The following is a 27,602-nucleotide window of genomic DNA, read 5'->3' on the forward strand; positions in this document are numbered from 1 at the left end:
ACTACATTTATCAACTATATTTTCAAAGGCAAGATTAATATTGTGCAGCTTTCATATATTTCATGGACAGATACAGTTTGAATTACCTTTTGTTGAACAGGCCAAGGTTTGGTTATTGCAGACACATCACATGCTGTCATCAACATCGCCCTGTCAACATCAGTAAAATTAAGACTGAAACTCAGTGAAATATCATTATCTTCATCAACAATATTTGTAATTATTAAAACAATTTTAGATGAGAATTTGGCAAATTCTCTATATTTGGCTATATTTGGCAAAAATATTTTACTTACCTAATGAATACAAATCTCTAGATCCAGGCAACAGCTTCCTCATTTATAGAGTCATAGAATCATACAGCATGGAAATAGACCCTTCAGACCAACTCATCTGCGCCGACCAGACATCCCAATCTAACCTAGTCCCATTTGTTAGCATTTAACCCATGTCCTCCCTATTCAAGTACCCATCCAGATGCCTTTTAATTGTTGTAATTGTAATGCCTCTACCACTTCCTCTAGCAGCTCATTTCATACACACACACCACCCTCTGTGAGAAAAAGTTGCCCTTCTGGTCCCTTTTAAATCTTTCCCCTTTCATCTTAAATGCCCTCTAATTTTGGATGGTCCCCACCTTGGGGAAAAGATCTTGGCTATTCACCCTTTCCATGCCCCTCATGATTTTATAAACCTTTATATGGTCATCCCTCAGCCTCCAATGCTTGGGAAAAAGCCCCAGCCTATTCAGCCACTTGCTAAAGCTCAAAAGCTTCAGTCCCAGCAACATCTTTGTCAATCTTTTCTGCACCCTCTCAAGTATAACAACATCCTTCCTACAGAGGAATGACCAGAATTGTATGAAGTATACTAAAAGTGACCTCACTAATATACTGGACAGCTGCAACATGACATCCCAACTTCCAGACTCAATGTTCTGACCAAAGAAGGCATGTGTGCCCAAATGCCTTCTTCACTACCCGGTCTGCCTGCGACTCCACTTTCAAGGAACTATGCACCTGCATCCCTAGGTCTCTTTGTTTGGCAACACTCCACAGGGATCTACCATTAAGTGTATAAGTCTTGCCCTGGCTTGCCTTACCAAAGTGCAACACCTTACATTTATCTAAATCAAAATCCATCTGCCACTCCTCGGCCCATTGGCCCATCTGATCAAAGTCCTATTGTACTCTGAGATAATCTACTTCACTGTCCACTACACCACCTATTTGCTATGAAATACTATGGGTATCATGAAGATGTTGTAAAGATGCTTTATAAATGTAAATTTATTTTTGATGTGCAAATTCAAAGTCACCATTAAAATGAAAGAAGAAATGTGGCATAAATAAGTACAAGATACATGAAAAGTCTGACTATAAAAAAACAAAAGTAATGCCAAGTTCAAGACTCAATCTCAAAAATAAATGAACCACATTAGCTCAACTCACCAGCTTTGTGCCAAGTTCAGCAAAGTAGCAATTTTTTGCTTCCAGTCTGTTGATTCATATACCCTGTGATTAGATTCACCAAGCTCCTTAACTTCCCCCAATAAAAAATAGCACCTAATTGACTTACAACAATACAATCAGTGAAGCATTAGTTTACTCTAGTATAAAGATTGATCGACAATATTCTGGCACAATAGAGATTCTTAAGAACTGGTGGGCATCGCAGTTTGGGTTGTAACATCACTCAAATGATGATATTTAAATTTGATTGGCTCCTTACTACTTACGAGCATAACATCTTAACTCTGGCTGGTCCAAGATTGATATCATAGGCTGCCCTTACCTCACTTTCACAGGAGGCCCTGAGGAAAGGTTAACCCCCTCGACTGGACTACAGACTGCTGACAACTATGGCTTTCCACATAAACCATAGTTAGTGACGAATACTCCCCATTAGCAGCTATTCATTCTCCTAGGCTAACCATTATCCACTCCTTTATCTATCCAACTGTTCTCTCTCTTCTCCACCTATTGTTTACTTCTTACATCCACCCCACCCTATCTGCTGCATAAAAAACAACTTTTTTTCCTAGCTACCTTCAGATCTATGGAAGAGTCATTGGACCCTAAACATTGACTCTCATTTCTCTCCACAGATGCTGCCAGACCTGCTGAGCTTTTCCAGCAATTTCCAATTTTTGTTTATGATGCACATTTTTTTATGTTTCTCATTTTTATTTGAGCATTTTTAGATTTTATTTTATGTTTCCTACGTAATTATCTTTGAAATTTTTTTCACCATAAAATTTCAAATTTAAATCTTTAGTTTAGCTTCATTCTTTTTTTATGGTGTGCCGCCCATTTTAGATCATCTAGCAAATGTACAAAAACTGAGCTTTCTTATGCTAAAAATTAGCTTTGCTGATGCGAGCACATGATTATTGCATGATTCTCTCAATTTCTCTCCTTTTTTGTTTCATTGTTTCTATTAACTTCATTTTCCATTGGTTAGACACAGTTGAATAATTTCATGTAGGTTTAATGATGTGTGTAATAACAATGCCTGCATTAGATAGTTACTTACATTAAAAGTTCTTTGTGACTTCTAACTTCCCAGTCAAATTGATTGGTTTTCACTAGATCAAAAAATTCATCTCTCCTCCTAAAAAAAAGTTAATTTTAGTACCATGAGATTAACTTTAATACTTACTCTTTTCCTTCCCCTCATGTTACCATCCATCAGAGTATGTTATTATTTAGTTCATCTACGCATTAATCTGGTGGAGCATACTGTTACCATTGGATGAGCTCTATAAAAGGAGGATAATTCAATCTTGAGGAATACTATTAGAGTTGGGATTCAGCTTCTGCCAGAATGCATACTAAACCCAGATGTACATCTCCACCAACACCATCAGCTATTTGATTACCAGTGCTATCTGACTTTGATATCAAGTTATGGTTGAGCTAGAATTTTCTTCAATTTAATAGATTAATCCATTTTGTTAGGCCCCTTACCAGGGAGCTACTCTAATATAAGCCCTGGCTGAAACAGAAATCAAGGGGCAAATACTTACTCCTTATCCTGAGTAGGACAATGATGAGGAGGAATTTCTTCATTAGAGAGTGGTGAATCTTAGGAATTTCTTACCACAGCTGGCTTTGGAAACCTTACATTTGATTGCATTGAAGGAGGCAACTGACAGGTTTCTGCAGATTAATGATCTCAAAAGATATAGAGATAGTCTGGGAAAGTGACATTGAAATAACTGAGGAAAAGATTCAGGATTAGGCCACTTGACCCCTCAAGCCTGCTCTGCCTTACAATAGGATCATGGCAGATCCGTCATTCCTCACATTCACATTCCTGTGTTTTTCCCATACATCTTCTTTCCCCGAGTGATCAAGTATATATGTATCTATTTCAGCCTCAATTATACACAACAAATTTACCTTACAGCCCTCTGAGGCAAGTAGTTCCAAAGACCCTTAACATTCTGAGAGAACAAATTCTTCTTCACCCCTATCTTAAGTTCAAGACAATGTACTCTGATACTAGACTCTTCCATGAGGGGAAACATCAACAGTTGACCAGACATGATTTAATTGTATGACAGAACATATATGATGGGTTGATTGGCCTACTCACGTCCTTATGTTCCTCTCCATCTCAGCCTCCTCTTGAAGTCCTCAACATCACAGTTGATGCGGTCTCCCGATGCTCCCGATGTGGTCTCCTCTACATTGGGGAGACTGGATGCCTCCTAGCAGAGTGCTTTAAAAAACATCTCTGGGACACCCGCACCAATCAACCATGCCGCACTGTGGCACAACATTTCAACTCCCCCTCTCACTCTGCCGAGGACATGGAGGTCCTGGGCCTCCTTCACCACTGCTCCATCACCACCCGACACCTGGAGGAAGAACGCCTCATCTTCTGCCTCGGAACACTTCAACCCCAGGGCATGGCATTCTGCATCTATTCCTGATGAAGGGTTTTTGCCCGAAACATCAATTTTCCTGCTCCTCGGATGCTGCCTGAACTGCTGTGATTTTCTAGCACCACTCTAATCCAGAATTCAACATCACAGTTGCCAATTTTCAGCAAATTCAATTCACTCCATGTGACTTCAAGTATTGACTGAAAGCACTAGATACTGTGAAAGCTACAGGTCAGAAAACATTTCAGCAACAGTGCTGAAACTCCAGAACTAGCTATGTCCCTGACAAAGCTGTTCATGTACAATTATAACACTGGCTCTGTCTCACAATGTAAAAAACTACCCAGGTGCTCTGTCAGTCAATTCTTGATCATTAACAAAGTGATGGAACATACGACTGATAGTGACAAAAGCATTGCTTTATCAACAATAAGCTATTCACAGTTTAAGCTCTGCCAGGGCCACTCAGCTCCTGACTGTATTTCAGCCTTGGTCCAACCATGAACTGAATAGATGAACTCTAGAAGTGATGTGAGAGAGATTGCCTTTGACATTAAGTCAGCATTTACTGGATATGCCATCACAGAGCCTTAGCAAAACTGTCAATAGGAATCAGAGGGAAATCCTCCCCAGTGATTTGAGTTATACCTAGCACAATTGAAGATGGTTATCGTTGTCAAAGGTTAATCATATTAATCCCAGGATATCACCGCACGAATTCTGCAGGGTAGTATACTAAGCCAAACCATCTTCATCAATGACCTTCCTCTTACAGCAGATGAAAAGTGGGATATTTAATTGCACAGTGTTCAGTCTCATTCACGAGTCCTCAGATACTGAAGCAGCCTGTGTGCATGTGCAGCATAACCTGAACAACATTTGGGCATGGGCAGATAAGTGGTAAGTAAGATTTATGCCACACAAGTGCCAAGCAATGACCATCTAACATGAGAGAGAAGTGAACAACTGCCTTTGAAATCCAACAGCATTACCACCTTTAAAAAACCCATTATAAATATCCTGGGAGTTGCCATTGACCAGAATAACAACAGGAACAACCATATCAACACTGTGGTTAGAAAAGCATGTCAGAGGCTAGGAATTTTGAGCAAGTATGTTACCTTCTGATTCACTAAAGCCTTCCCACTCTCCACAATGCATAAGTCGGGAGTAATGAGACGACACCCTTCACTTATCTGGATGAGTTGCAATTCTAACAACATTTAAGAATGCTTGATTCACCCCACATTCAGCATCTTGAATAATAACTCCCTTCACCACTGCCATCCATGAGATGTGCTGCAGCAACTCACAAAGACTCTGACAATCCCTTTCAAACCTGCAAGTTCCCTGCAAGCCACACACCATCCTGACTTGGAACCATATGGCTGTTCCATCACTGTTGTTGGCTGAAAATCTGATAATTCATTTCCTAACAGTATTGTAGTCGTCCTTACCCAACAAGGACCACAGTGGTTCAAGAAGGCAGCACAGCACCACCTTATCAAGGGAAGGGGAAGTGGACAATGAATGCTGACCCAGCTATCAACACCCACATCTCATGAAAAAAAACATTTTTAAAATGCTTTCAGCTATGCCCCCAAATATTTCTCAAACTGTTTTGCATTTATTTTAACCCCAGATAAAAGCCTTGTAAACTACTGAAGCATGAAAGCATTGCAACTAGGAGATGTCCTTCGAGCGTGCTTTGCTGTTCAAAGTGATCATGGATGATCATCATCTCAACTCAATATTCTCGCTTTCTCCCCATAGACTTTGATATCTTCAAATTTAAACGTTTATCTAACTCATTGCTACATTTAAGACCTGAGCACATGATTTATGCTGACAATCCACTACAATACTGATTGAATGCTATGTTGTCAGACATATACATTAAATTGAAGGTGGCATTTTCCGGAATTGTGGCCATAATCTACCCTCAACAAACATTGTTCATAAGAGATTTACTGGTCGTTCATCTCATTTTTTCTTTGGGTACCTTCCTTTCTGAAAATTATTGGTCTGTTTAATCGAATAACAAGCAATGATTACACTCCAATATACTTAGCTGGATGTGAAGCATTTTAGGCTGTCATGGAGGTTTCTTAAACTACTATGTAAACACAAGTGGTTCTTTTAGAATACTTAGAAAACCAGAGTTTAATAAGTAGAGGTATTATTACCACCTAAAATAATAATGCATAAATTATCATTGTGAGGAAAACTGACAGCTTAATCTGAGTGGATTATCAGGCAGTATTGAATGTTATTACATTTGTCAATGGAAAACGTGAACCGTTTCTCTTTTGTTAAGTCCAACATGCAATTCAGCTTTGCAATTTAATTTCAGCACTTCATTTTTAAAACATTAACATTGCAAGACTGAACTTCAAACTGACATATCTCTATCTTTAGTACTTACTTCATGTAGATTGCAAGGTCTGTGGCTAAAATGGCCTGTTCAATCATTTTCAGTGTCATTTTATACTCATCCAGAGAAAGGCCACTCAGAATTTGGTTTCCCTGAAGGAAAATTCATAATTTGCACACATTCAAAAAATGTTAACTGATTACATATTAATTCATATAGATTTTAATTATTATTAATGTTTTTCATGCTTGATTTGGTTAGGAGTTGTGATTCAAGTTAACATCTCTGACACAGCAATTATTGTTAATAACAAAAATAATGATAATAATGAGTTTTAAACTTTGGACACTGATTAAATCCTGGAGAAAGTGAGGACTGCAGACGCTGGAGTTCAGAGTTGAGAGTGTGGTGCTGGAAAAGCACAGCAGGTCAGGCAGCATCTGAGGAGTAAGAGAATTGACATTTTGGGCAAGAACTCTTCACCAGGAATGATGAAAGACTCTTACTCGAAATGTCGACTCTCCTGCTCCTCAGATGCTGCCTGACCTGCTGTGCTTTTCCAGCACCACACTCTTGACACTGAATAGACCCTGACTATCTGTATATCAATGATCAGTTGTCACCAGCCATGTGATAATAACATTTACTTATGAAATGTAAACGGCACATCATAAATATCACATTTATCAGTAGATTAATAGGAACCCAAAATTTGTTAACTATTTTGTGACTTTTGAACAGCAGGGAACCAAGTATTTTTTGTCAATCTACAACCATCAGAATGGTGCATTCATAACAGTGCTCAAATGTTATCCTGGGCTGATAAACACATCTGGATTGTCAGATTCGCTGAGATCTAAAGTGTATATCGCGAGGCCAACATTACGCAAAATAAAAGTGACTGCGGTAATCTTGTTATCTGTGGCAGGTATTAATTAAGATCGGAGCATGAATAGTATTTATGCTTTAATTTAAAAATTAAAATGTCTTTACATGTTCTAGGTTTTCTCCTCGAGCAAGTAAAGTTATAATATTGATGGTGATTTAAAGTGTTTTAGGATTTCAAAGTAATTATGTTAATTGCATTGCTCATTAACAAATTATTTCTCTGTGTTGTATCATACAAGCTGTACTCCTAAAGTTTTTTATTGCTCTGCATTCTTTTTTTAACATTCTGACACCTGTAATTGCAAAAATATTGTTTGGTAAGGTTCCCTCACCCAAGTTTACGATGCAATCTAACACAATTTCCATACTTCCAAATTTTTTCATTGTAAAGAATAACACCATCTTTAATGAATGCTTAGACCGGTTAAGTAAATTTATTACTGACTAAAACTGTTTTAGACTATTTTATATCCAGCGCTAAAAACTTCCTATACATGGCAATTGGTTTGTAAAATGAATGCCTTTCTGTCTTCCAAAGAAGTAAAGAAAGTGCAGAAACTCACCAAAAGCATAGCAATAACAACAGATTGTAGACAAATTCTTAAAATAAATCTATGGCTCTTGCACTTTTTGAATATCAACATTATTAATTAAGATAAAGCAGTAAAAAGTAGTCAGCCCACTTACAGGAGAGTTGAGTATCATGACACATTGATCAAAGTGATGATGTTCCATCATGGAGTGACAGTAAAGCTGAGCTAGAGGGTGCTCACTCCTACACAACAGTAATCAAAGAGAAAAGTCTTTTATATCAATACTTCCACTTTTTTTTACTAACAGCAATCACTACAAGCAGTATGTGTTAAATTGGCTGCTTGTGTAAACATGTTTCACAGTTGAAGCAAAACGTACTGCTGCACATCATGTAGGTAGGCCAGCAGGGAATAATTTGGTCACTAGTTATCACATACAGCATCGCTAAGCAGTGGAAGGAAAACAATTAAACTGCTTGATGGAAGTCAGAGCTATTGAATTAATCGTTGTCATAGACTGACATCTAGAAGACTGCAAGATAAACATTGCATTATGTACACTTACATTGCAAATATCCAAGCTCAGTGGAGCATTTGTACCTTTTAATTATGGAAGTTGTAGGTTCAGTTTCCACCACACAGAGGCCAAGCTGAATTTTCAGTCCAATAATGAGCAATAGCTTAACTGATGAAGATGCTGCTGTTCCCATAAGATGCTAAGCTAAGATCTTGTCTGTCCTCTGAGGTGGACATGAACATTCTTGACACTAGAGTTCACAAGGTGCCCTAACAATATATATCTTTAATTAACAGCTAATACAGATTGTCCATTTATTAATATTATAGTTTTTTGGGATCTTATTGTGTGGAAATCAATTACTGTGTTTTATATATAACATTAATACTTCAGAAATACTTCATTGGTTGTAAAATAGTTAGTTTATTCCAAGGCCATGAAAGGTATGATACAAACCTAACTTTCAGATTCCCAGATGTGATATACATGTTTTCCACAGAGGTGTGATACGAATAGTGACCTTCTTGGTAAACTCAGTAAGTGACCATAAGACATAGGATCAGAATTAGGCCATTTGGCTGACAGAGTCTACTCTGCCATTCAATCATAGCTGAAATGTTTCTCATACCCATTCACCTGCCTTCTCCCTGTAACTCTTGATCCCCTGACTAATCAAGAACCTATCTATCTGTCTTATATACACTCAATGACTTGGCTTCTATAGCCTTCTGTGATGATGAGTTCCACAGAATAACTACTCTCTGGCTGAAGAAATTCCTCCTCATCTCAGTTCTAAAGGATCATCCCTTCGCTGTGAGGTTGTGCCTTCAGATTATAGTCTCTCCTACTTGTGTAAACATCTCCATACATTATATTTGTGCATACAATCTATAATACAAGCTCTACAAATTAATAAAATAGATAAATGTTGATAAATAGATTCTTAGAGTACAGCATGGAAACAGATCCTTTGGTCTAAATCGTCCATGCCAACCAGATATCCTAAATTCATCCAGTCCTATTTGCCAACATTTGACCCTTATCCTTCTAACCCCTTCCTATACATATACCCAACCAGATGCCTTTTAAATGTTGTAATTGTACCAGCTTCTACCACTTTCTCTGGCAGCCCATTCCATACACGTATCACCTTATGTGAAAAAGTTGCCCTTTAAGTGTCTTTTAAATCTTTCCCCTCTAAGTTTAAATCTATGCACTCTAGATTTGGACCTCCCCATCCTGGGGAAAAGTCCTTGGCTATTCACCTTCACCATAACACCCTAAAATTTTATAAACTTCTATAAGATCACCCCTCAGCCTCTGATGCTTCAGGGAAAATAGCCCCAGCCTATTCAGCCTCTCCCTATAGCTCAAACCCTCCAACTCTGGCAACATCCTTTTAAATCTTTTCTGAATCTTTTCAAGTTTCACAACATCCTCATATCATCCTCATTTCCAGTGACCAATTGGCATTATCTCTTGCAAACTGCACAGTAATTCAACCTTTTACTTGGAGGTCACAACAAACTGGATGGAGTTCACTGACCATTAAAGTTCACCATAGTGTCCAACACGTAACAAGTCAGTCGAAAAATAAAACATGTAGAGCAATGATTTTTCATTTTTAAAAAGGTCTCTAACAAAGCAAGACAAACCATGTGCTTTACTATTCTTTTGATCAAATAACTCACCTCCAAACTCCCCAAAGACTGTCCATCCATCACCTTCAAGGCACAAGGCAGGAGTCTGATAGAATACTCCTCATTTGCCTGAATGTGCTGCTCCTACAACACTCAAAAAGCTTGATACCTTCCAGAATAAAGTAGACTGTTTGACTGGCACCACATCCACGAACTTTCACTGCATCCACCAGTGACACTCAATAGCAGCACTGTGAACCATCTAAAAGACAGCACTTTCAAACCCATGGTCATTAGCCTCTAGCGGACATGGGTAGTAGATGCATAGGAGCACCACAATGGGAGAAAATTCCTCTCCAAGCCATTAAGCATCCTGACTTGGAAAAATATCACCGTTCCTTTAACGTTGCTGCGTCAAAATCCAGGATCTCTCTCCTGATGGCATTGTGGGTACACTTACACCAAATACAGACCAAATAATGGTTCAAGACAACAGCTCACCAGACATACTCATGAGGACTGGGCAATAAGTACTGATCCAGCCTGAGATGCCTACATCCCATGAATAAATATAAAAAAGTGTAAAGCACACAAAACGATATCAGCACAGGTAGCCAAAAGATCCATCAAAAAGAATGGGAGCATTTTAGAAGAGGTAGAGAGATTGGGTGATTTCAGGTGACAAATTGCAGAGCTTAGGGTCGAGACAACTGAGGGCACAATAACTAATTAAACCTGGAGATGATGAATAGGCCAGAAGGTCTTAGCGTATTACCGTGTTGTCAGAAGTTACACAGATGGCACGGTCATGTATCTATTTGTAAACCACTGAGAGAAAGTGCATTCAAGTACCAAGACATAACAGTACAATGATAACAAGAACATCTAACAACATATCATACCCAAGGTATGTAAAAGTCTCTTACCTCTTTATGAAAGCATTGTTCACCCCTCTGTGGTCTAGATCATGGCTCAGGGTTGCTATAATAAGAGCTAAAATCTCCAGGTCTGTTAACTTGTTCTGTACCAACACGTGAAAACAATGGAAATATAAAATTTTCAATACTCAGAGTACTTAACATTTGCAAGGTCAGATAGAATCTGAACAAGTGGAAGGTGAGGTAACAAAAAGAGCCTACAGCATTGTGTTTTTTTTTATTTCGCCAGGAGTTAGGATCTCAAATGCACTGCCTTGGAATGCAATGGAGGTAGATTATGGATTTCAAAATGGAATTAGATAAGCCTTTCAGGAAAAAAAGAAATTGCAGAGGTCAGAAGAAAGGGTATTGAAATTGGATCTTGGTATGGAGCGTTGGAAGCTGAGGGGTGACCTTATGGAGGTTTATAAAATTATGAGGGGCATGGATAGGATAAATAGGCAAGGTCTTTTCCCTGGCTCTGGGGAGTCCAGAACTAGAGGACATTGGTTCAGGGTGAGAGAGGAAAGATATAAAAGAGACCTAAGGAGCAACTTTTTCACACAGTGGGTGGTGCATGTATGGAATGAGCTATCAGAGGAAGTTGTGGAGGCTGGAACAATTGCAGCATTTACAATCATAGACCTGTATAGCATGGAAACAGACCCTTCAGTCTGAATGAATATATGAATAGAAAGGGTTTAGAGGGATATGGGCCATGTGCTGGCGAATGGGACTAGGTTAATTTAGGATATCTGGTCAGCATGGACGAGTTGGACCAAAGGGTCTGTTTCCGTGCTGTATATCTCTATGACTCTATGGTTGCTAGACAGGAAACAAACAGCAGGAGTAAACAAGTAGTTTTTTCCAAATGTCAAACAGTAACTCAGGTGGGATTGCAGGAGTCAATGTTTGGATCCCAGATATTCATACTACATAAGAATGATTTAGATGAAGGAACTAAGTGTAATATCTTTAAGTTTACAGATGATACAAAACTAGATGGGAGGGTGAACCATGAAGAGGATGAGGAGATTGTTCATGTGATTTGGACAAGCTGAGTAAATGAGCAAATGCACTTCAATTGAAGTATCATGTGGTTAAATGTAAGGTTATCCACTTCAGTAGAAAAACAGGAAGGCAGACTATTATTTGAATGGCGATAGATTGGGAAAGAGGAAGGTGCAACAAGACTTGGGTATCCTTGTACACCAGTCACTGAAAGTAAACATGCAGGTGCAGCAGATGGTGAAGGTGGCAAAGAGTGTGGCCTTCACAGTGCGAGGGTTCGAGTACAGTAGCAGGCAAGTCTTGCTGGAATTGTACTGGCCTTTGCTGGGATTATACCTGGAGTATTCGATGTAGTTTTGGTGTCCTTATCTGAGGAAGAATGTTCTAGCTATGGAGGGAGTGTAACAAAGGTTTACTAGACTGTTTCCTGGGATGCCAGGACTGATGTGATTGGTGATGACTATGTTCACTGGAGTTTAGAAGAATCGGGGTGATCTAACAGAAACTTTAAAAATTCTAACTGGGTTAGACAGGAAGCAAGTTCCCAATGACCAGGGAGTCCAGAACCAGGGGTCACAGTCTAAGGATACTGAATAGACCATTTAGGACTGAGACCAAGACTTTTTTTTAACTGGAGAATTGTGAACCTGTAGAATTCTCCCCCACTGAAAGCAATTGAGGCTGAAAGATTGACACTTTCCAAGAAGTTGTTTGATGGAGTTCTGAGACCTAAAATGATCAAAGGGTTTTGAGAGTATATGGGAACAGGGTGCTGAGCTGGAGGATCAATCATGACCGTATTGAATGGTGGAAGAAGCTTAATAACCAAATAGCCTCCTTTTTTCTATGTTTCTGTAATTTATATCCCTGACTGAGATGTACAGTACATCTACTTGATGGATACAGATAATAAGGCAAATCAAACATGTTTATTTAAATTAGTATTAGTTCAGGTTTTTAACAATTTTATGGAAAATCTAGTATTAAGTTATCCAGGCCTTACAAATTGGAAGTGACCACCAAATGGTAGGCGGGAAACAAAGAGTAGGATTAAAGGAGACTCTGTTAGATTAACAATATTGTAGCTATTGTAGGAAACGTGGGGCATCTAAATAATAATCAACATAAATGAAGAACATCTAAAAGTAAAATGAGCAGTGACAAACCTGAATCCTTCCAGATTTCAGCACAGCAAACATGCATTGAGCGGTATTAAATGCATGTCTCCAATTGTGATATACTACATGTCTTCGATAATTCTTTTTAACGCTTAAAATCCAGCGGCAAAGAACCTGGAATGGAAAGGGATCAATCAGTTATGCAATTATCCATACCCATCTTGGATCCACTCAGGCTGACACTGGAAACGTTCCTCCTTGTCCATTTTTACTTCCTTAGCTTACAGGTAGCTGCTATGGCAGAGAGGTTGTTAAAATATAACATTTTAAAAATGTTAAATTCCTCTTTCAGCCATTTTGGCAATATCAGGAATACAGACAGCATGAACTGGAAGTATGCAGAATAGGCCAGATTATGATGTCTATTGTCTTGCTGCTTTTAAGGCTACATTTGTTAATGAGCCAAGGACCAAGATGACATTGCATGACAAACAGCCATGAGCAATCCAGGCAGTAGCTTGCTAGACTGAGGACATGAATATAAATTGCTCTCTAACTGTAAGTGATCAATTTGTTAAATATTCCTGTTTGAGATTTTCAAATAAGTTGAACCAAAGCTATTTACCAATCCAATATGAGAGTGCTAATTCTGTGTTAGGGAACACAATACAGGAGTACAACATGGTGATCAGCAATAACATTTCATAGAAATGAAAGCATGGATGCAGTGCCTTAATGATTTTATTAATCTGTTGGAGAGCGGATTACTGGACGGCTGTGACATCTAGCCAGCTCCTTTGAGCATTTACACCCACAGCCAAATGAACAGCTGCCTGGTAAAATGGTAAAGATTCTTTCAAGATTTATTTTTTTTTAAAATGCAAAGTGAAATATACTTCAAACGTTCTTAACCAGAGATAGAACATTTCTTGCATTACCAAATAATTTTTTATTCAATAAAAATAGAACTCAATTGTTTTCAAATTGATTAGTATAGAGTCATAGAGATGTGCAGCATGGAAACAGACCCTTCAGTCCAACTCGTCGACCAGATATCCCAACCCAATCTAGTCCCATCTGCCAGCACCTGGCCCATATCCCTCCAAACTGTTCCTATTCATACACCCATCCAAATGCCTTTTAAATGTTGCAATTGTACCAGCCTCCACCATTTCCTCTGGCAGCTCATTCCATACGCGTGCCACGCTCTGTGTGAAAAAGTTGCCCCTTAGGTCTCTTTTATATCTTTCCCCTCTCACCCTAAACCTATGCCCTTTAGTTCTGGACTCCCCCATCCCAGGGAAAAGACTATGTCTATTTATCCTATCCATGCCCCTCATGATTTTGAAAACATCTGTAAGGTCACCCCTCCAAGGAAAACAGCCCCAGCCTGTTCAGCCACTCCCTGTAGATCAAATCCTCCAACCCTGTCAACATCCTTGTAAATTGTTTCTGAACACTTTCAAGTTTCACAATATCTTTCCGATAGCAAGGAGACCAGAATTGCACACAAAATTTCCAATAGTAGCCTAATCAATGTCCTATACAGCTGCAACATAACCTCCCAACTCCTGTACTCAATACGCTGATCAGGTCCTGGGGATTTATCCACCTTTGTGCGTTTCAAGACATCCAGCACTTCTCCTCTGTAACACAGACATTTTTCAAGGTGTCACCATCTATTTCCCTACAGTCTATATTTTCCATATCCTTTTCCACAGCAAATACTGATGCAAAATACTCATTTAGTATCTCCCCCATTTTCTGTGGCTCCACACAAAGGCCACCTTGCTGATCTTTGAGGGGCCCTATTCTCTCCCTAGTTACCCTTTTGTCCTTAATGTATTTGTAAAAACCCTTTGGATTCTCCTTAATTCTATTTGCCAAAGCTATCTCCTGTCCCCTTTTTACCCTCCTAGTTTCCCTCTTAAGCACACTCCTATTGCTTTTGTACTCTTCTAAGGATTCACTCCATCTATCCTGTCTATACTTGACATATGCTTCCTTCTTTTTCTTAACCAAACCCTCAATTTCTTTAGTCATCCAACATTCCCTATACCTACCAGCCTTTCCTTTCACCCTAACAGGAATATACTTTCTCTGGATTCTCGTTATCTCATTTCTGAAGGCTTCCCATTTTCCATCTGCCCCCAATCAGCTTTTGAAAGTTCTTGCCTAATACCGTTAAAATTGGCCTTTCTCCAATTTAGAACTTCAACTTTTAGATCTGGTCTATCCTTTTCCATCACTATTTTAAATCTCATAGAATTATGGTCACTGGCCCCAAAGTGTTCTCCCACTGACACCTCCGTCACCTGCCTTATTTAGATTAGATTAGATTCCCTACAGTGTGGAAACAGGCCCTTTGGCCCAACAAGTCTACACCAACCCTCTGAAGAGCAACCCACCCAGACCTATTCCCCTACATTTACCCCTGACTAATGCACCTAACACTACAAGCAATTTAGCATGACTAATTCACCTAACCTGCACATCTTTGGACTATGGGAGGAAACTGGAGCACCCGGAGGAAACCCACGCAGACATTGGGAGAATGTGCAAACTCCACACAGACAGTTTCCTGAGCCGGGAATTGAACCTGGATCCCTGGCGCTGTGAGGCAGCAGTGCTAACCATTGAGCCACCATACTGCCCCAGAGTCCTAAGAGTAGGTCAAGTTTTGCACCTTCTCTATTAGATACATCCACATACTGAATCAGAAAATTTTCTTGTACACACTTAACAAATTCCTTTCCATCTAAACCCATAACACTATGGCAGTCCCGGTCTATGTTTGGAAAGTTAAAATCACCTACCATAACCACTCTATTATTCTTACAGATAGCTGGGATCTCCTTACAAATTTCCTTGTATAATTTTCACTTACCAGATAAAAATATTGAAGCATAAGTCGGCTTTCATAAAGGTTACTCAGGTGTAGTTGAAGTTTATAGGATTAATAACTTGCGATTCTTATAAATTCCACAAACCCCTCTTTACCTCATATTTCATCTGGAAATTCTGTAAAAAATTCAGATCTATGAACATTCGGATGGCAGCCAGCGTTGTTTCAACTTCAGTCAAGTCAAAATCACTGAAGCTAAAATCTAGCAGCTTCAGTGAATGAGCAGAAGGGACAGCCATGGCCTGAAAAATAGTGAATATGATAAAACATGTTAATGATTACTATTTAAATATTTACTGGATTTTTTTCCACTTCATTGGTCATTTCTAATTTGTAAGTAATGATTGAACAAAGGCAGGTTACCCTGTGACACATGTTGTATTTGAGACACATTAAAGTGGAGGTGAGCAATTTTAGTTTGTCAAGCAGATGCAGAGAGTAGATTACAACAGCAGGAGTTGGAAACCTGAACTCAGCCCATCCCCAAAATGCCCGCATCAGTTTAAATGGAGACAAGTTTAGACATACAAATCTAAATCCTTCTAGAGAGCTGGGTTGCTAATTCTAATAATTAAATGAGCCACATTTAAAGTCATTTTCATGCACTTATTGGATTTAACAGCTTCAGTCTGCCACAGTAACAGGGGTGAGATTGATGTCAGAAATCCGAAAATTAATTTCAGCTCAGTGTTCACTGTTGCTTTGTTAGTCTACTCTTAGAAAAAGACTTGGTAACAGTAGTTGTTGTGAGAAACTTAATTCTATACCTTGGAGGTCTTCACATGGAGAACATCAGGTTGGTTGATGCCACAGCTGCTTTAAGATTAGATTCAAAGTCAGACCATCAGCATCTACAGAAACAAAACCCACTCTCTTGGCAGCTGAGAGTAGATAATGGTCTTGGTAGCAGCAGAGGCACTGAGACAACTGGAGACACTATCCATGTAACCAAGCTCACAGACAGAAAAACATAAAAGAGTGGAAAAGCTCATCGGGTCTGGCAGCGTTTATGGACAAAGAATATTCCAGGCAAGTTTGAGTTGGATTATCTGGGAGATGTCATGAGACTTCCTATTATGCCAAATTAAATCTTGACCTATTAATAGGAAGTACTCTTAAGGGGTGGCTGATATCCAACAAAGGATACCATCTCTAAATATAGTGATGTCACACTCAGGAATTTCATCAATAAATGGAAAATATACGTAAACCACAAGGGTCATTGTATACATGGTCATGATGCACTGGGATGCACTCCTCATTACTCATGAGTGCAGTCTCTAATTGGGTGCTATATTCTGTACAATGGAATGTGGCTGTGAGGACTAAAACTGGAGGAAGAAGGTACTCTCCTCTTAGCCGGTGATCCAACTGGAAAGAAAGAGAAGCATGAAGAGGAAAATGAAGATGTGACATCAGCACCACATTAATTAGCCACATTGTTGCTTGGATGCCCCGGGTATTGTAATAGCTTTAAGAATCAGCTAGTCATTTCCTCTGAATGAAAGTAACTGTCATAACCTTCTCCCTGTCCACTTCCCTATGATGCAAAGCAGTCCTGCAACAAACTGTCCGTTCATTACACATCCAGAAACTGAGCTCTCTGAATTTATTTCTTCTTTTTTTTCAACAAGCAGCTGAAAGACAAGTTGACATCAAGCAGATAATGTAGGCTTTGCACTCAGTAATTTTAGATGGTTCGAATCACCCCCACATCCCTGATTGTAGACGCTGGACTTACTCAGGGACTGTGAAGTGAAGAAGACAGTAGACAGGTGTTTCAGGGAAAAAGAATCTCTGTGTTATTTACAATACAAAGAAATGGTAAGTGTAGTATAAAAGATACAGGTAAATGCAGGGAAATTGACACAATTGACTAAACAGAGGACAGTAACACTATTAAATACACTACTAGCTAGATCAAACACTATTAGAACCTAAAAACAACTGTTTTAATTACAGATACTTTAATCAGAATTCCTACCTTGGAGTCCCTATGCACTGTCACCACCGGCCTTCCCCTCCCTGCTAGCTAGGTCAGAACTTTAGGTTCTCAGGAGTTTCAGCTCACCACTGAGGAAAACGTGATTTTGAAGTACAGCTGGCTGATCCTGCTTGCCATATTTAGATTGAGTCTGCTGATGCGGTAAGGTGCATAGTGGATCTATCCGGTAAGTACTTGACTTTCCTTATGTTCTGCTTGTTTTGCAAGCCTGGTTTTCACCACAGGATGTGTCTGAGGCTTTGTGATACCGGTCAGGTCAGTGGGTTTCAGAGTTTGCCACTTCTTGGGTCTGCTGGTCATGGTCGGTTGCTGTTGGTTCCCCTGGCTCAGAACAGGCCTGTGTCGGTATCTCTTGGAATTGCTGTGGGGATCCCCCTTCTGGAGGTAGCTCTTGGAAATAACCACTGGAATAAGTTGTTGGAACTCTTCTTCTGAAGATAGCTCTTTGAAACGCTTTCTCAGGTGAGATTGTGGCCTGCAATTATACTAATTGTGGCACCCTTATCTTCGTGCCAAATCTATGTTTTCTATTGAGTTACTGATGTTCCTTTTGAAGTCAATTGGTTTCTCGATTGTTAAGAGTATGCGTGAATATATTTTGATTAAACTTGAATGACCAATACCTCTGTGAATAGATTTTGATCAAAGTTGAATGTTCAGTATATCTGTAGGCCCCATACTGTCTGGGTAGCCTGAAGTGTAAAAGTTAATTTCAATATCGAGAGTTAGGTTTGATTGATTGTTCTCTTAGAAATTCCAGGCTTAACAACAGTCCCAGAGAAAAATCATTCTGGTGCTATTTTGCGTTTGGAGCCTGAGCCCAGGATTTTGTCCAGTATTTTGGATATTTGGAAAATTCCAGGGTCTTCTCCAATATTTTAGATGATGGGAATTATTGCTCAATCTTACAGCAAGAATAAGTGTTATAAGAATGTGATCCAAATTAATGCAATCTGGTTAATTTGAAGAAAAAGGGAAATTTAACAACACTTTCCTAAACATTAATGTGATCAATTAGAAAGCTTCACTCCTCCTTTTCCATACCCCTGGTATGATAAACAGTTCCTCATCGTTAGATACCAATTAATACAGAATCAAGTTCCATCAACGAGATGAAGTTGGAAATGTTTCTGAAATACTTTAAGTCCATACCTGTCATGACTGATGTCATGCAAACTCTGGATGTCACCATATCCTTCATCTTAAATAGATTGGCAGATACCTTGGCTTTGCAGTGCCATGTTCATCTGTACCTTAAATTTCTCCAGCACAATGGTAAAGATCAACTCCAACTGAGCCATGAAAAGAATGATGGTGAATTGAGCACCAATGACAGAACGTTTACAGTGTAAAATGAGACGGTTTGGCCCATAGTGCCGGTACCAGTTCTCCAAAGAAGCACCTTACCTAATGATGTCTGTGAGGATTCCCTTCTGACCCGCAGTCGACCTCTCAGTCTGTAGCTCATATACTACTTCACTTCCTGAATGCTGAACCTGATACAACATGGGCCAGGTTAAGTAGTTTTTTGGTGCTTTCATGAGCTCCAAAACCTGGAGAACTTCAGACATTGTAGCAGACAGAGCAGGGCTCTGAGCAGTCTGCATCATCTCCCCACTGAAGCCATAAAGGTTATACTATATAGGAATAATAGGAAAAGGAGAGTAAGGCTTTGTAGTTGCCCTTTTCTTCCACCTCTAGAGGTATGCCTGAGGATAAGAGTGTTTTCTGTATAAATTTCTATTGCTTATTTCCCTCACAAAAAAAAGTTCTTTTTCATTGTGTCCATTGTCAGGTGCTGGATGGTAAGTCGCCTTTTAATTTGTTTGATGTGAAGATATGAATTGATACAGGTCCGACTGAGGATGTTCAAGTGTGCTTAGTGATTGCAGGACTACTTTATGTCAATAGCATTGGGCAGTGAAAGGAATGATGGGAAGAAGAGGGGCCATTGTATTTCCTGGATTCATTCATTCACTGAAGCAATCTAAATAAAGCTTTCAATCATTAGAATACCCCCGGCAGTAATGCAAGCAACTGAGAGTGCATTGCCTTTAGCACTTGCTTCTTCCTCTTCTTTCACATCTTACTTCTCTCTCTCTATGCATTTTCCAATATTGTTCTGAACTCCTGGCTTCTTTCAGTCATAAGTTCAAGTTTCACTGTGCTGTGCAGAGCATAGCAAACCACAAGCAATCTGGAGATTCTAACTGGTACATATTGATAGTAAATCCGGATCTGACCAGAAATCTGAAAGTCACTTTCAGCATGTTTCAAACCACATATTTAATGTGGTATGATATTTATTGCAACAATTATATATCAGCTTTCTCATGAGCCATGTTCAAAGGGAGTATTCCTTGTTGCTTAGCAGCCATCCCTTTGGATCTATTTCTGGGCCCAAAGACATCTGGGAACTTAGATTGCTGCAAGATGAAAGAACCATGACAGTTGCCTGAGAATCTTTCAGCATAAATATCATTTTATTGTTGCACACCAACATCACATTTATAGATGTGAGAGCTTTGCATTTGATTGTTAGTTTTGGGGTGGGGGGGGGGGGTGCGGGGAGGGGGGAGTTGTTGCTGCTTGTGCAGAGCCAAGCTTGTGCAGCTGTGGGAACCAGCTTCAGTCAAAATGTCCACTCAGACTATCATCCCCGTGGGAGTAGTTCACAAATTGCTGACTCTGACAAGCAACCCAACTGTCATCAGCTTTATACATTATGGATCTTTGATGAGCAGACACTGCATATGACTGCAACAGAGGCCTGGAGAGGTCGAAAGGCAAAACATTTGAAGATTGCAGTGATTTTGATTGGTAACGAAAGACCACAGTCTAACATGGTATCCTGAACCACTTATGACACTGATGTTCAGACACATCGAGAAAGCTCAGCTGCTGCTATGGAGCCTGTGTTGAGCTAGTGCCTCCAGCAAGTCATATCTCTCTGTTGATCCCTTATCTGGTACTGCCCTTACTCGGGTCTAGCTATAGGCCTGTGACCACTGGGCTACTGCTGCTGCTGTTGTTACTGGCCATACTGTTTGACAGTTGAAGGCCAATCTAATTTGCAAAAGGACTAAAAGATCAAACCTCCAATATCTTCAACAAAATTTTGAAGTGTGGAAAGCAATTTCTCAGCAAATGTACTATGAAGAACCCATTTCCTACCTGAGCTAAGGAAGCAGCTTTGAGTGCTGAATATTGATTATCAAACTTTCTTTGACATCAGTTCAACCTTCTCAAACCTTTGGCAAATTCTGTAACAGTGCCATGATGCCATCTCCTTGCTCTGACATTGCAAGTTACTAGATGTGTGTGGGCACACATTGTAATGATTAAAATTGAAAGCTGAACAACATAAATTATGAGCAAAATATGAAATGGAAAGTTTTTTACCGCTTTTACCTGAAGCGCCTCAGTTTCATTTTCAGTGGCAGATGCATGATATGAAAGGACCTGAAAAAACATCAAAAGACATTTGGAACAATTTCCAATTTCCTGGATACAGCAGTGTTACTTATTGCTTGAAAGTTACTCTTGTTCTTATGAAGTTCACACCTTCAGAAATGGCGCTAAACTGACAGATTCCCTACATGACATTTGAAGAAAAAAAAAGTGCCTGTAATAGTTGTCACAACACCAAAGCTTGGATCTTCAATTTAATAACAACAGATAGCTTAGAAATATTTTTCTACAATATACAATTATAAAATGACACCAAAGAGGAAATCCATACCTGTCTGCGCCATTATTTAAAAAGTTTTACTGTGGGCTACATATCTGGACTAAGCACACTAAAATCCTCTGAGGACCATATCTGACTCATGTTGGAATGGAGAATGTCTGCAGTTTATTTGGCAATAGTGGTGCACACAGGTCATAGGTAGAGAATATAAAAAAAAACATATGGTGGGAGGATAAAATGTATGTGCTGTGTAGAATTCCATAGAGTTTACAGTACAGATGAACAGGTCATTTGGCCCGACTGATCTGCATTTATACTCAACATGAGATTCTTTCTGCCCTGCTTTATCCATACCTGTTAATATATTCTTCTGTTTCTTGAATTTATCTAACTCTCCCCTAAATACATCAATGATATGTGCATCAATGACTCTTTCAGTAGTGAATCCTACACTTTAACTACTTTCTGATTAAAGAATTTTCTCCTTAAGAGTTAGCCCCTTGCTTCCGGAAAGCTGATCAAAAATGACTTATTCAGCTTGTTAAGAAAGCTACAATGTAACTTGCTTTTGAAAAATAATACAGGAAAGCTTTGAGGATTAAGAATGGCATGTTGAGGATGGTGATAGAGGAATTGCTTCACTGGCTCTATTTGCAGGCTTCAGTGGGAATCTGGCATTCATTGTGCATTGTTGGTCAAATTCTACAAGGGGCAAATGTGAGGGGTCAGGTGTCATTGTGAATGTGGCAGACAGAATGTGTTGGACAGGTTCCAGCCAGTTGGCAGCTTTGAATCATTCAGCTCAGGGAAACATTGCTTCTTCTCCTCCTCCAAGCAACGCTCTAAAGGCATTTAACCAATGGCTTTTGTGGGAGCCAAAAGGTTATTGCTTAGCAAGTATTGTTTGATATCACTGTTGATGACACCTTCCATCACTTTACTGATGCTCAAAAGTAGACTACCAGGGCAGTTTTTAGCCAAATTGGAGTTGTCCTGCTTGATGTGTACAGCTAAGCAATTTTGCAAATTGTTGGCTAGGTGCCAGTATTGTTCACTAATGTTTGCAAAATATTCAGCAGTGTTTGTGATACTTCAGATATATAAGTGGCTTGTGTTCAGAAAGATTTGGACAAAATTCAGGCTTGCGCTGACAAGCCCCACAAGCACCAGGCAATGACAATCTCCAAGGAGAGAGAATCCAACCATCTTCCCTTCCTGTTAAATGGCATTACCATTGCTGAATTTCCCACTCTCAACAATCTGTTACTATTGACCAGAAACTGAATTGAGTCAGCCACATAAATATGCAGGGTCAGAGGCTAGGAATTCGGCAGTGAGTTACCCATCTCCTTTCCCAAAAGCCTGTCCACTATCTGCAAGGCTGCAATCAGGAGTGTGATGGAATACTCTCCATTTCCCAGTTGCAATCCCAGCAACAACCAAATGGCTTGACACCATCCAGGACCAAACATTCTATTTGACTGACATCTCATCCACCACCTTCAACATTCACTCTCTTCACCCCGACACAGTGGCAGCAATGTGTATCATTTACCGCACTACAATAACTCATCAAGATTCCTCTATCAGTGCTTTCCAAACATGTGATTTCTATCATCTAGAGGACAAGGGCAGTAGATATATTAGAACACCATCATCTGCAAGTTATTTCCCACTCACCATCCTGACTTGAAACTATATCAGCATTCCTTCGCATTTGCTGCTTGTGATAGTGCAGGATTACAACTCACCATCACTTTCTCCAGAGCAATTACAGATTGGCAATAAGTGCTGGCCCAGCCAACACACATCCAATGCACAAATGTTAAAATGCCTGATTTGACAATCTCAATGGATCCCTTATGGGTGCAATGGCTCCCAAGGTTAATTTACCTCCTCCAGAGGTGTCCTGGAACAGGATCCAAAGTGGTACTGTATTTCTGCAAAGACATTCCTTATCTATCCAAAAGAAGTGAACTAAGAACAGACTTTCTCTTACCTGGTCTGATCTCCACGTCCTAGGGACTCCAAAATCTGATTTTATTGAAATTTGTTGATCTTTTAAATGGTTGGGATCCATGCAAGCACAAATTAGGGACTGCTCCAATTATGTTCCCATGCAAATGAGATGTGGAATTCGGAAACAGGAATTAGCAGTAGTGGAGATACTCACTATTACATCTAAAGTCTGAGATTCAGGTTTCCCATGTGCAGCATGCAGAAACTGGTAGATAACTGCTAGCGGTACACCTCTGGGATGATAGCTAATTCTTCATAAGGACTACTCAACTACAAAGGACAAGGGAGAGGAAAGTCAAGTGAGGTGCATAATGGTGTGCTGATCCGCATTCTGGAATTTAGCAGCCTGTGGTGAAAATTAAAAACTACCCTTATTCATCACTTACTTCAAGTGTCACAATCTGTTTTGCCATGGCCATTTCAACAACTTCATACATCTGAGTGTTCTGTATTCCCAAGCCGCAAAAAATGGCAAATGCTTCCAGAAACTGTTCATCGTTTTTATTAAAGGCATTGATTTTGTCAACGGTTTCACCAATTTTGTTCATCAACTGACAGACGCCTGAAATACATAAATGATATACTGTAACCAATTAAAAGAAGAACTGTTAGAAGATTTTATTGTTAGTTCAGTCGTGCAGGTATATGAGATATAGTACATCAGCTAATATATGGACTGGAATAACAGTGATAAGTTAACATAATATCACAAACAGTGTTTGCACACAATTAGTATCATTACTAACATCAGATTAACATATGTTACTGTTACGACAGATGCTTCTAATTGATTTACTCTGCATGAGTGACAAATGTGAACATTCCTGACAGTTTGCATTTGGTGTCATTTGAGGACAGATTCAAGATTTCTGCCATGGAATTATGAGAGTTGAATTGCAGTGGTGGGAAACTTATATGCCAGCTAACCTTCTGTCACTTGTGAAGTGAGCAGTTAAAAGTGGAAAACTGAGTGGACCTGTTGGGTATCCTTTTGCCTGCCTGATTCAATCTTCTTTAATCACAATAAAACCTCTGACATAATCTGCAGTGGTTCTCTTAGGCTATATCAATTGTGTTTATGAGGATTAGCCACCGAAGGAAATTGTGTCACAAAACAATATTCCTGTTTCCAGGGAAATAAAACAAAGAACTGCAGATGGTGGCATTCTGAATTATCCAAAAACAGAAATTGCAGGAGAAACTTAGCAGGACTGGCAGCATCTATGGAGGGAGAAAAACAGAGTTAATATTTTTAGTTCAGTGACGATGCTGCTAGATGTGCTGAGTTTATCCAGCAATTTCTGTTTTGATGCATTTCACAATTCTATTGTTAGTTTATCTAATACCAATGCAAAATAAAAACATAACAGTAGTATCAGATATATTTACTTCAGATTACCACAGTACTATGTCTTTATTGGTAACATTTTAATATTCCTTTTGGCTGATTCTTAAATAGTTTTACCTATGGGCTTGATGTCTGTGATGACAATGCTTTTACAAATGGGATTGTTTCAGCCTAACTTGCCTTGGAAAGATACCTTGGAATACTGTGTACAGTTTTAGTCCCCGTATTTTTAAAAAAAGGATGTACTGGCATTGCACACAGTTCAAAAGAAATTCATTAGGCTGATGCCTGGGATGAAAGGTTTGACTTATCAAGAATGGTTAAACAGGTTAGGCCTTTATTTATCTGAGGTAGAAAATTGAGGGATGATCTTATTGAAACATGCAAGATTCTGAGAGGTTTGACAGAATAGATATTGCAGTTTGGTTTTACTAGTGGATGTATCTTGAACTGGGAGATGTACACACGGATTGAGTGGAAATTCATTTCAAATTGAGATGCACAGAGCGTAGTAAATGTATGGAATTATCTAACTCAAAGAGGTGTGGAGGCAAGATCACTGAAAATATTTAAAGAGAAATATCAAGGAGTTGGCAGCTATGCTGAATTGGCATAAAAGAGGAAGTGAACCTTGAGGCAGGTCAGTCATGATCATATTGAAGAGTGAGAAGGTTTGAGGGACTGAATGGCCTACTCCTGCTCCTATTTCTGATATGGTTACACTCTCTCTCTCTCTCTCTCTCTCTCGAGAGAGAGAGAGAGAGATAGAGAGAGGGGAATGGGGGGGGCAACAGAGGGAGAGAGTCTTCTCAGCTTGTGATGAACTTTGTCTCGTTAATTCCGTCTCCTTTCCTAAAACAAAACTCATTAGCTTGTTTGTATATTCCATGTTTTCTGAAGTTATATTTTCAGATTTGATAATTACAGGTGAGGCTTCACCTCCAAAAGGGGGATTGAGTTTAAGAGTTGTGAGATCTTGTTGCAGCTCAATAAAACTTTGGTTAGACCGCACTTGGAATACTGCGTCCAGTTCTGGTCGCCCTATTATAGGAAAGATGTGGATGCTTTGGAGAGGGTTCAGAGGAGGTTTACCAGGATGCTGCCTGGACTGGAGGGCTTATCTTATGAAGAGAGGTCGACTGAGCTCGGACTTTTTTCATTGGAGAAAAGAAGGAAGAGAGGGGACCTAATTGAGGTATACAAGATAATGAGAGGCATAGATAGAGTCGATAGTCAGAGACTATTTCCCAGGGCAGAAATGGCTAACACGAGGGGTCATAGTTTTAAGCTGGTTGGAGGAAAGTATAGAGGGGATGTCAGAGGCAGGTTCTTTATACAGAGAATTGAGAGAGCATGGAATGCATTGCCAGCAGCAGTTGTGGAAGCAAGGTCATTGTGGACATTTAAGAGATTGCGGACATGCATATGGTCACAGAAATTTGAGGGTGCATACATGAGGATCAATGGTCGGCACAACATCATGGGCTGAAGGGCCTGTTCTGTGCTGTACGGTTCTATGTTCTATAAAAGGTGAAAATTCTCAAAAAAAGAAGTTAGATAGGAACTGAGAATCTTTTCACATTTCCCATGGGGTCGAGTGGAATAGTTTCATTGTCGTTGTGAATATATTAACTTCAACTCAGACTGTCATGACCTTGGTTGATCTGGGTCAGGTGACCCCTGTGGCTATTTCATGTTTGAGTCTTGGTCCATTGTTAAAACTGTTTCGGTTTATGAAAGTCCCAGGTATCAAAATCGATTGATGGAATTTAAAGAGCAATAGACCGATTGTGTATTTTTATTGACAGCATGGAAATCCTTACACATCATATAAATTGGCCTAGTTGAACAGAAGGTGGCAGTCTTAAACTGCATTTTTGGAGATGTTCATTGAATGAACATTCATGAAGTGCTTTAACACATTAGATAGAATTTTCAGACTTATGTCAGACTGGAATGACAGGATAAATATGCTGAGTGGACCTAATTTACTAATTGGTGAGCTCCTTCACTTCCTTCACATTATCATCCTCCAATTTTGAGGATGCTGGACACTTTCCATCTACCTTTAGTGCTGACTGCAGTCCATTTTATAGTGCAATGTTGCAAAGGCCACAAGAGACTACACAATGTTGGAGACACTTGCTGGAGCATTTTGCAAGGAGGGTCCAAATCTATCAATGCAGTAGAATCCTGACTTGAGCAAGCCAATCATTTATTCATTTGTTGCATTGGTTGTTTGTCTCCAGTTGTATCTTTCCCCTTCCTCTGTGGGAGGGTCTTCACTGAGGTGAGCAATGTCATTTTGAATGGGCAGTTCTTATCATGCAGAAGGCAACTACTGAGGCTGTTTGATGGAGATGGATGGAAGATACAAGGCACTCCCTGCGTATCTGGCACAGACTTGCACAATGCTCCTGTGGTGGTCACAGACCAACTGCACATTACAATAATGGAGATTCTTCTGAATAACAAATGGCTGGTCTAACAGCATCTTAACTGACACATGAGTGCAATCAATTACCCCTGGGAAACATGAAAATCCTTTGATTGAGACAAATCTACTAGCCCTCGAGGGTTTGACTGACTTTGCTTGTATCAATGTGAATATATTTGCAGGTCTTGGCAAAGTGAGAACTGCAATCCCCTTAACATCCAACGGCAATAGGTGGTCACTTGTCAACTTGAACAGAAGTATGCTATTGATGCACTTCTCTAAGAGTTCTTCAAGGTGCAGTCCTGTT

General features: G+C 39.5%; 1 protein-coding gene across 1 annotated transcript in view; it reads right to left on the reverse strand.

Annotated features, from left to right (window-relative positions):
* pde5ab (phosphodiesterase 5A, cGMP-specific, b) overlaps positions 1-27,602 on the reverse strand; it is a gene marked incomplete at its 5' end in the record, with an annotated part of 77,892 nt that overhangs the window by 12,547 nt on the left and 37,743 nt on the right. The window contains 9 exons of the mRNA XM_043700718.1: positions 87-150; positions 2,536-2,613; positions 6,318-6,418; positions 7,842-7,929; positions 10,771-10,865; positions 12,939-13,064; positions 15,891-16,037; positions 21,203-21,262; positions 23,897-24,072. Of these exons, the coding sequence (XP_043556653.1) occupies positions 87-150; positions 2,536-2,613; positions 6,318-6,418; positions 7,842-7,929; positions 10,771-10,865; positions 12,939-13,064; positions 15,891-16,037; positions 21,203-21,262; positions 23,897-24,072 (935 nt within the window). The remainder of the gene's footprint in view (positions 1-86; positions 151-2,535; positions 2,614-6,317; positions 6,419-7,841; positions 7,930-10,770; positions 10,866-12,938; positions 13,065-15,890; positions 16,038-21,202; positions 21,263-23,896; positions 24,073-27,602) is intronic.

The sequence above is a fragment of the Chiloscyllium plagiosum genome, chromosome 1 (genome assembly GCF_004010195.1).
Source record: "Chiloscyllium plagiosum isolate BGI_BamShark_2017 chromosome 1, ASM401019v2, whole genome shotgun sequence".
Lineage (NCBI taxonomy): Eukaryota > Metazoa > Chordata > Chondrichthyes > Orectolobiformes > Hemiscylliidae > Chiloscyllium > Chiloscyllium plagiosum.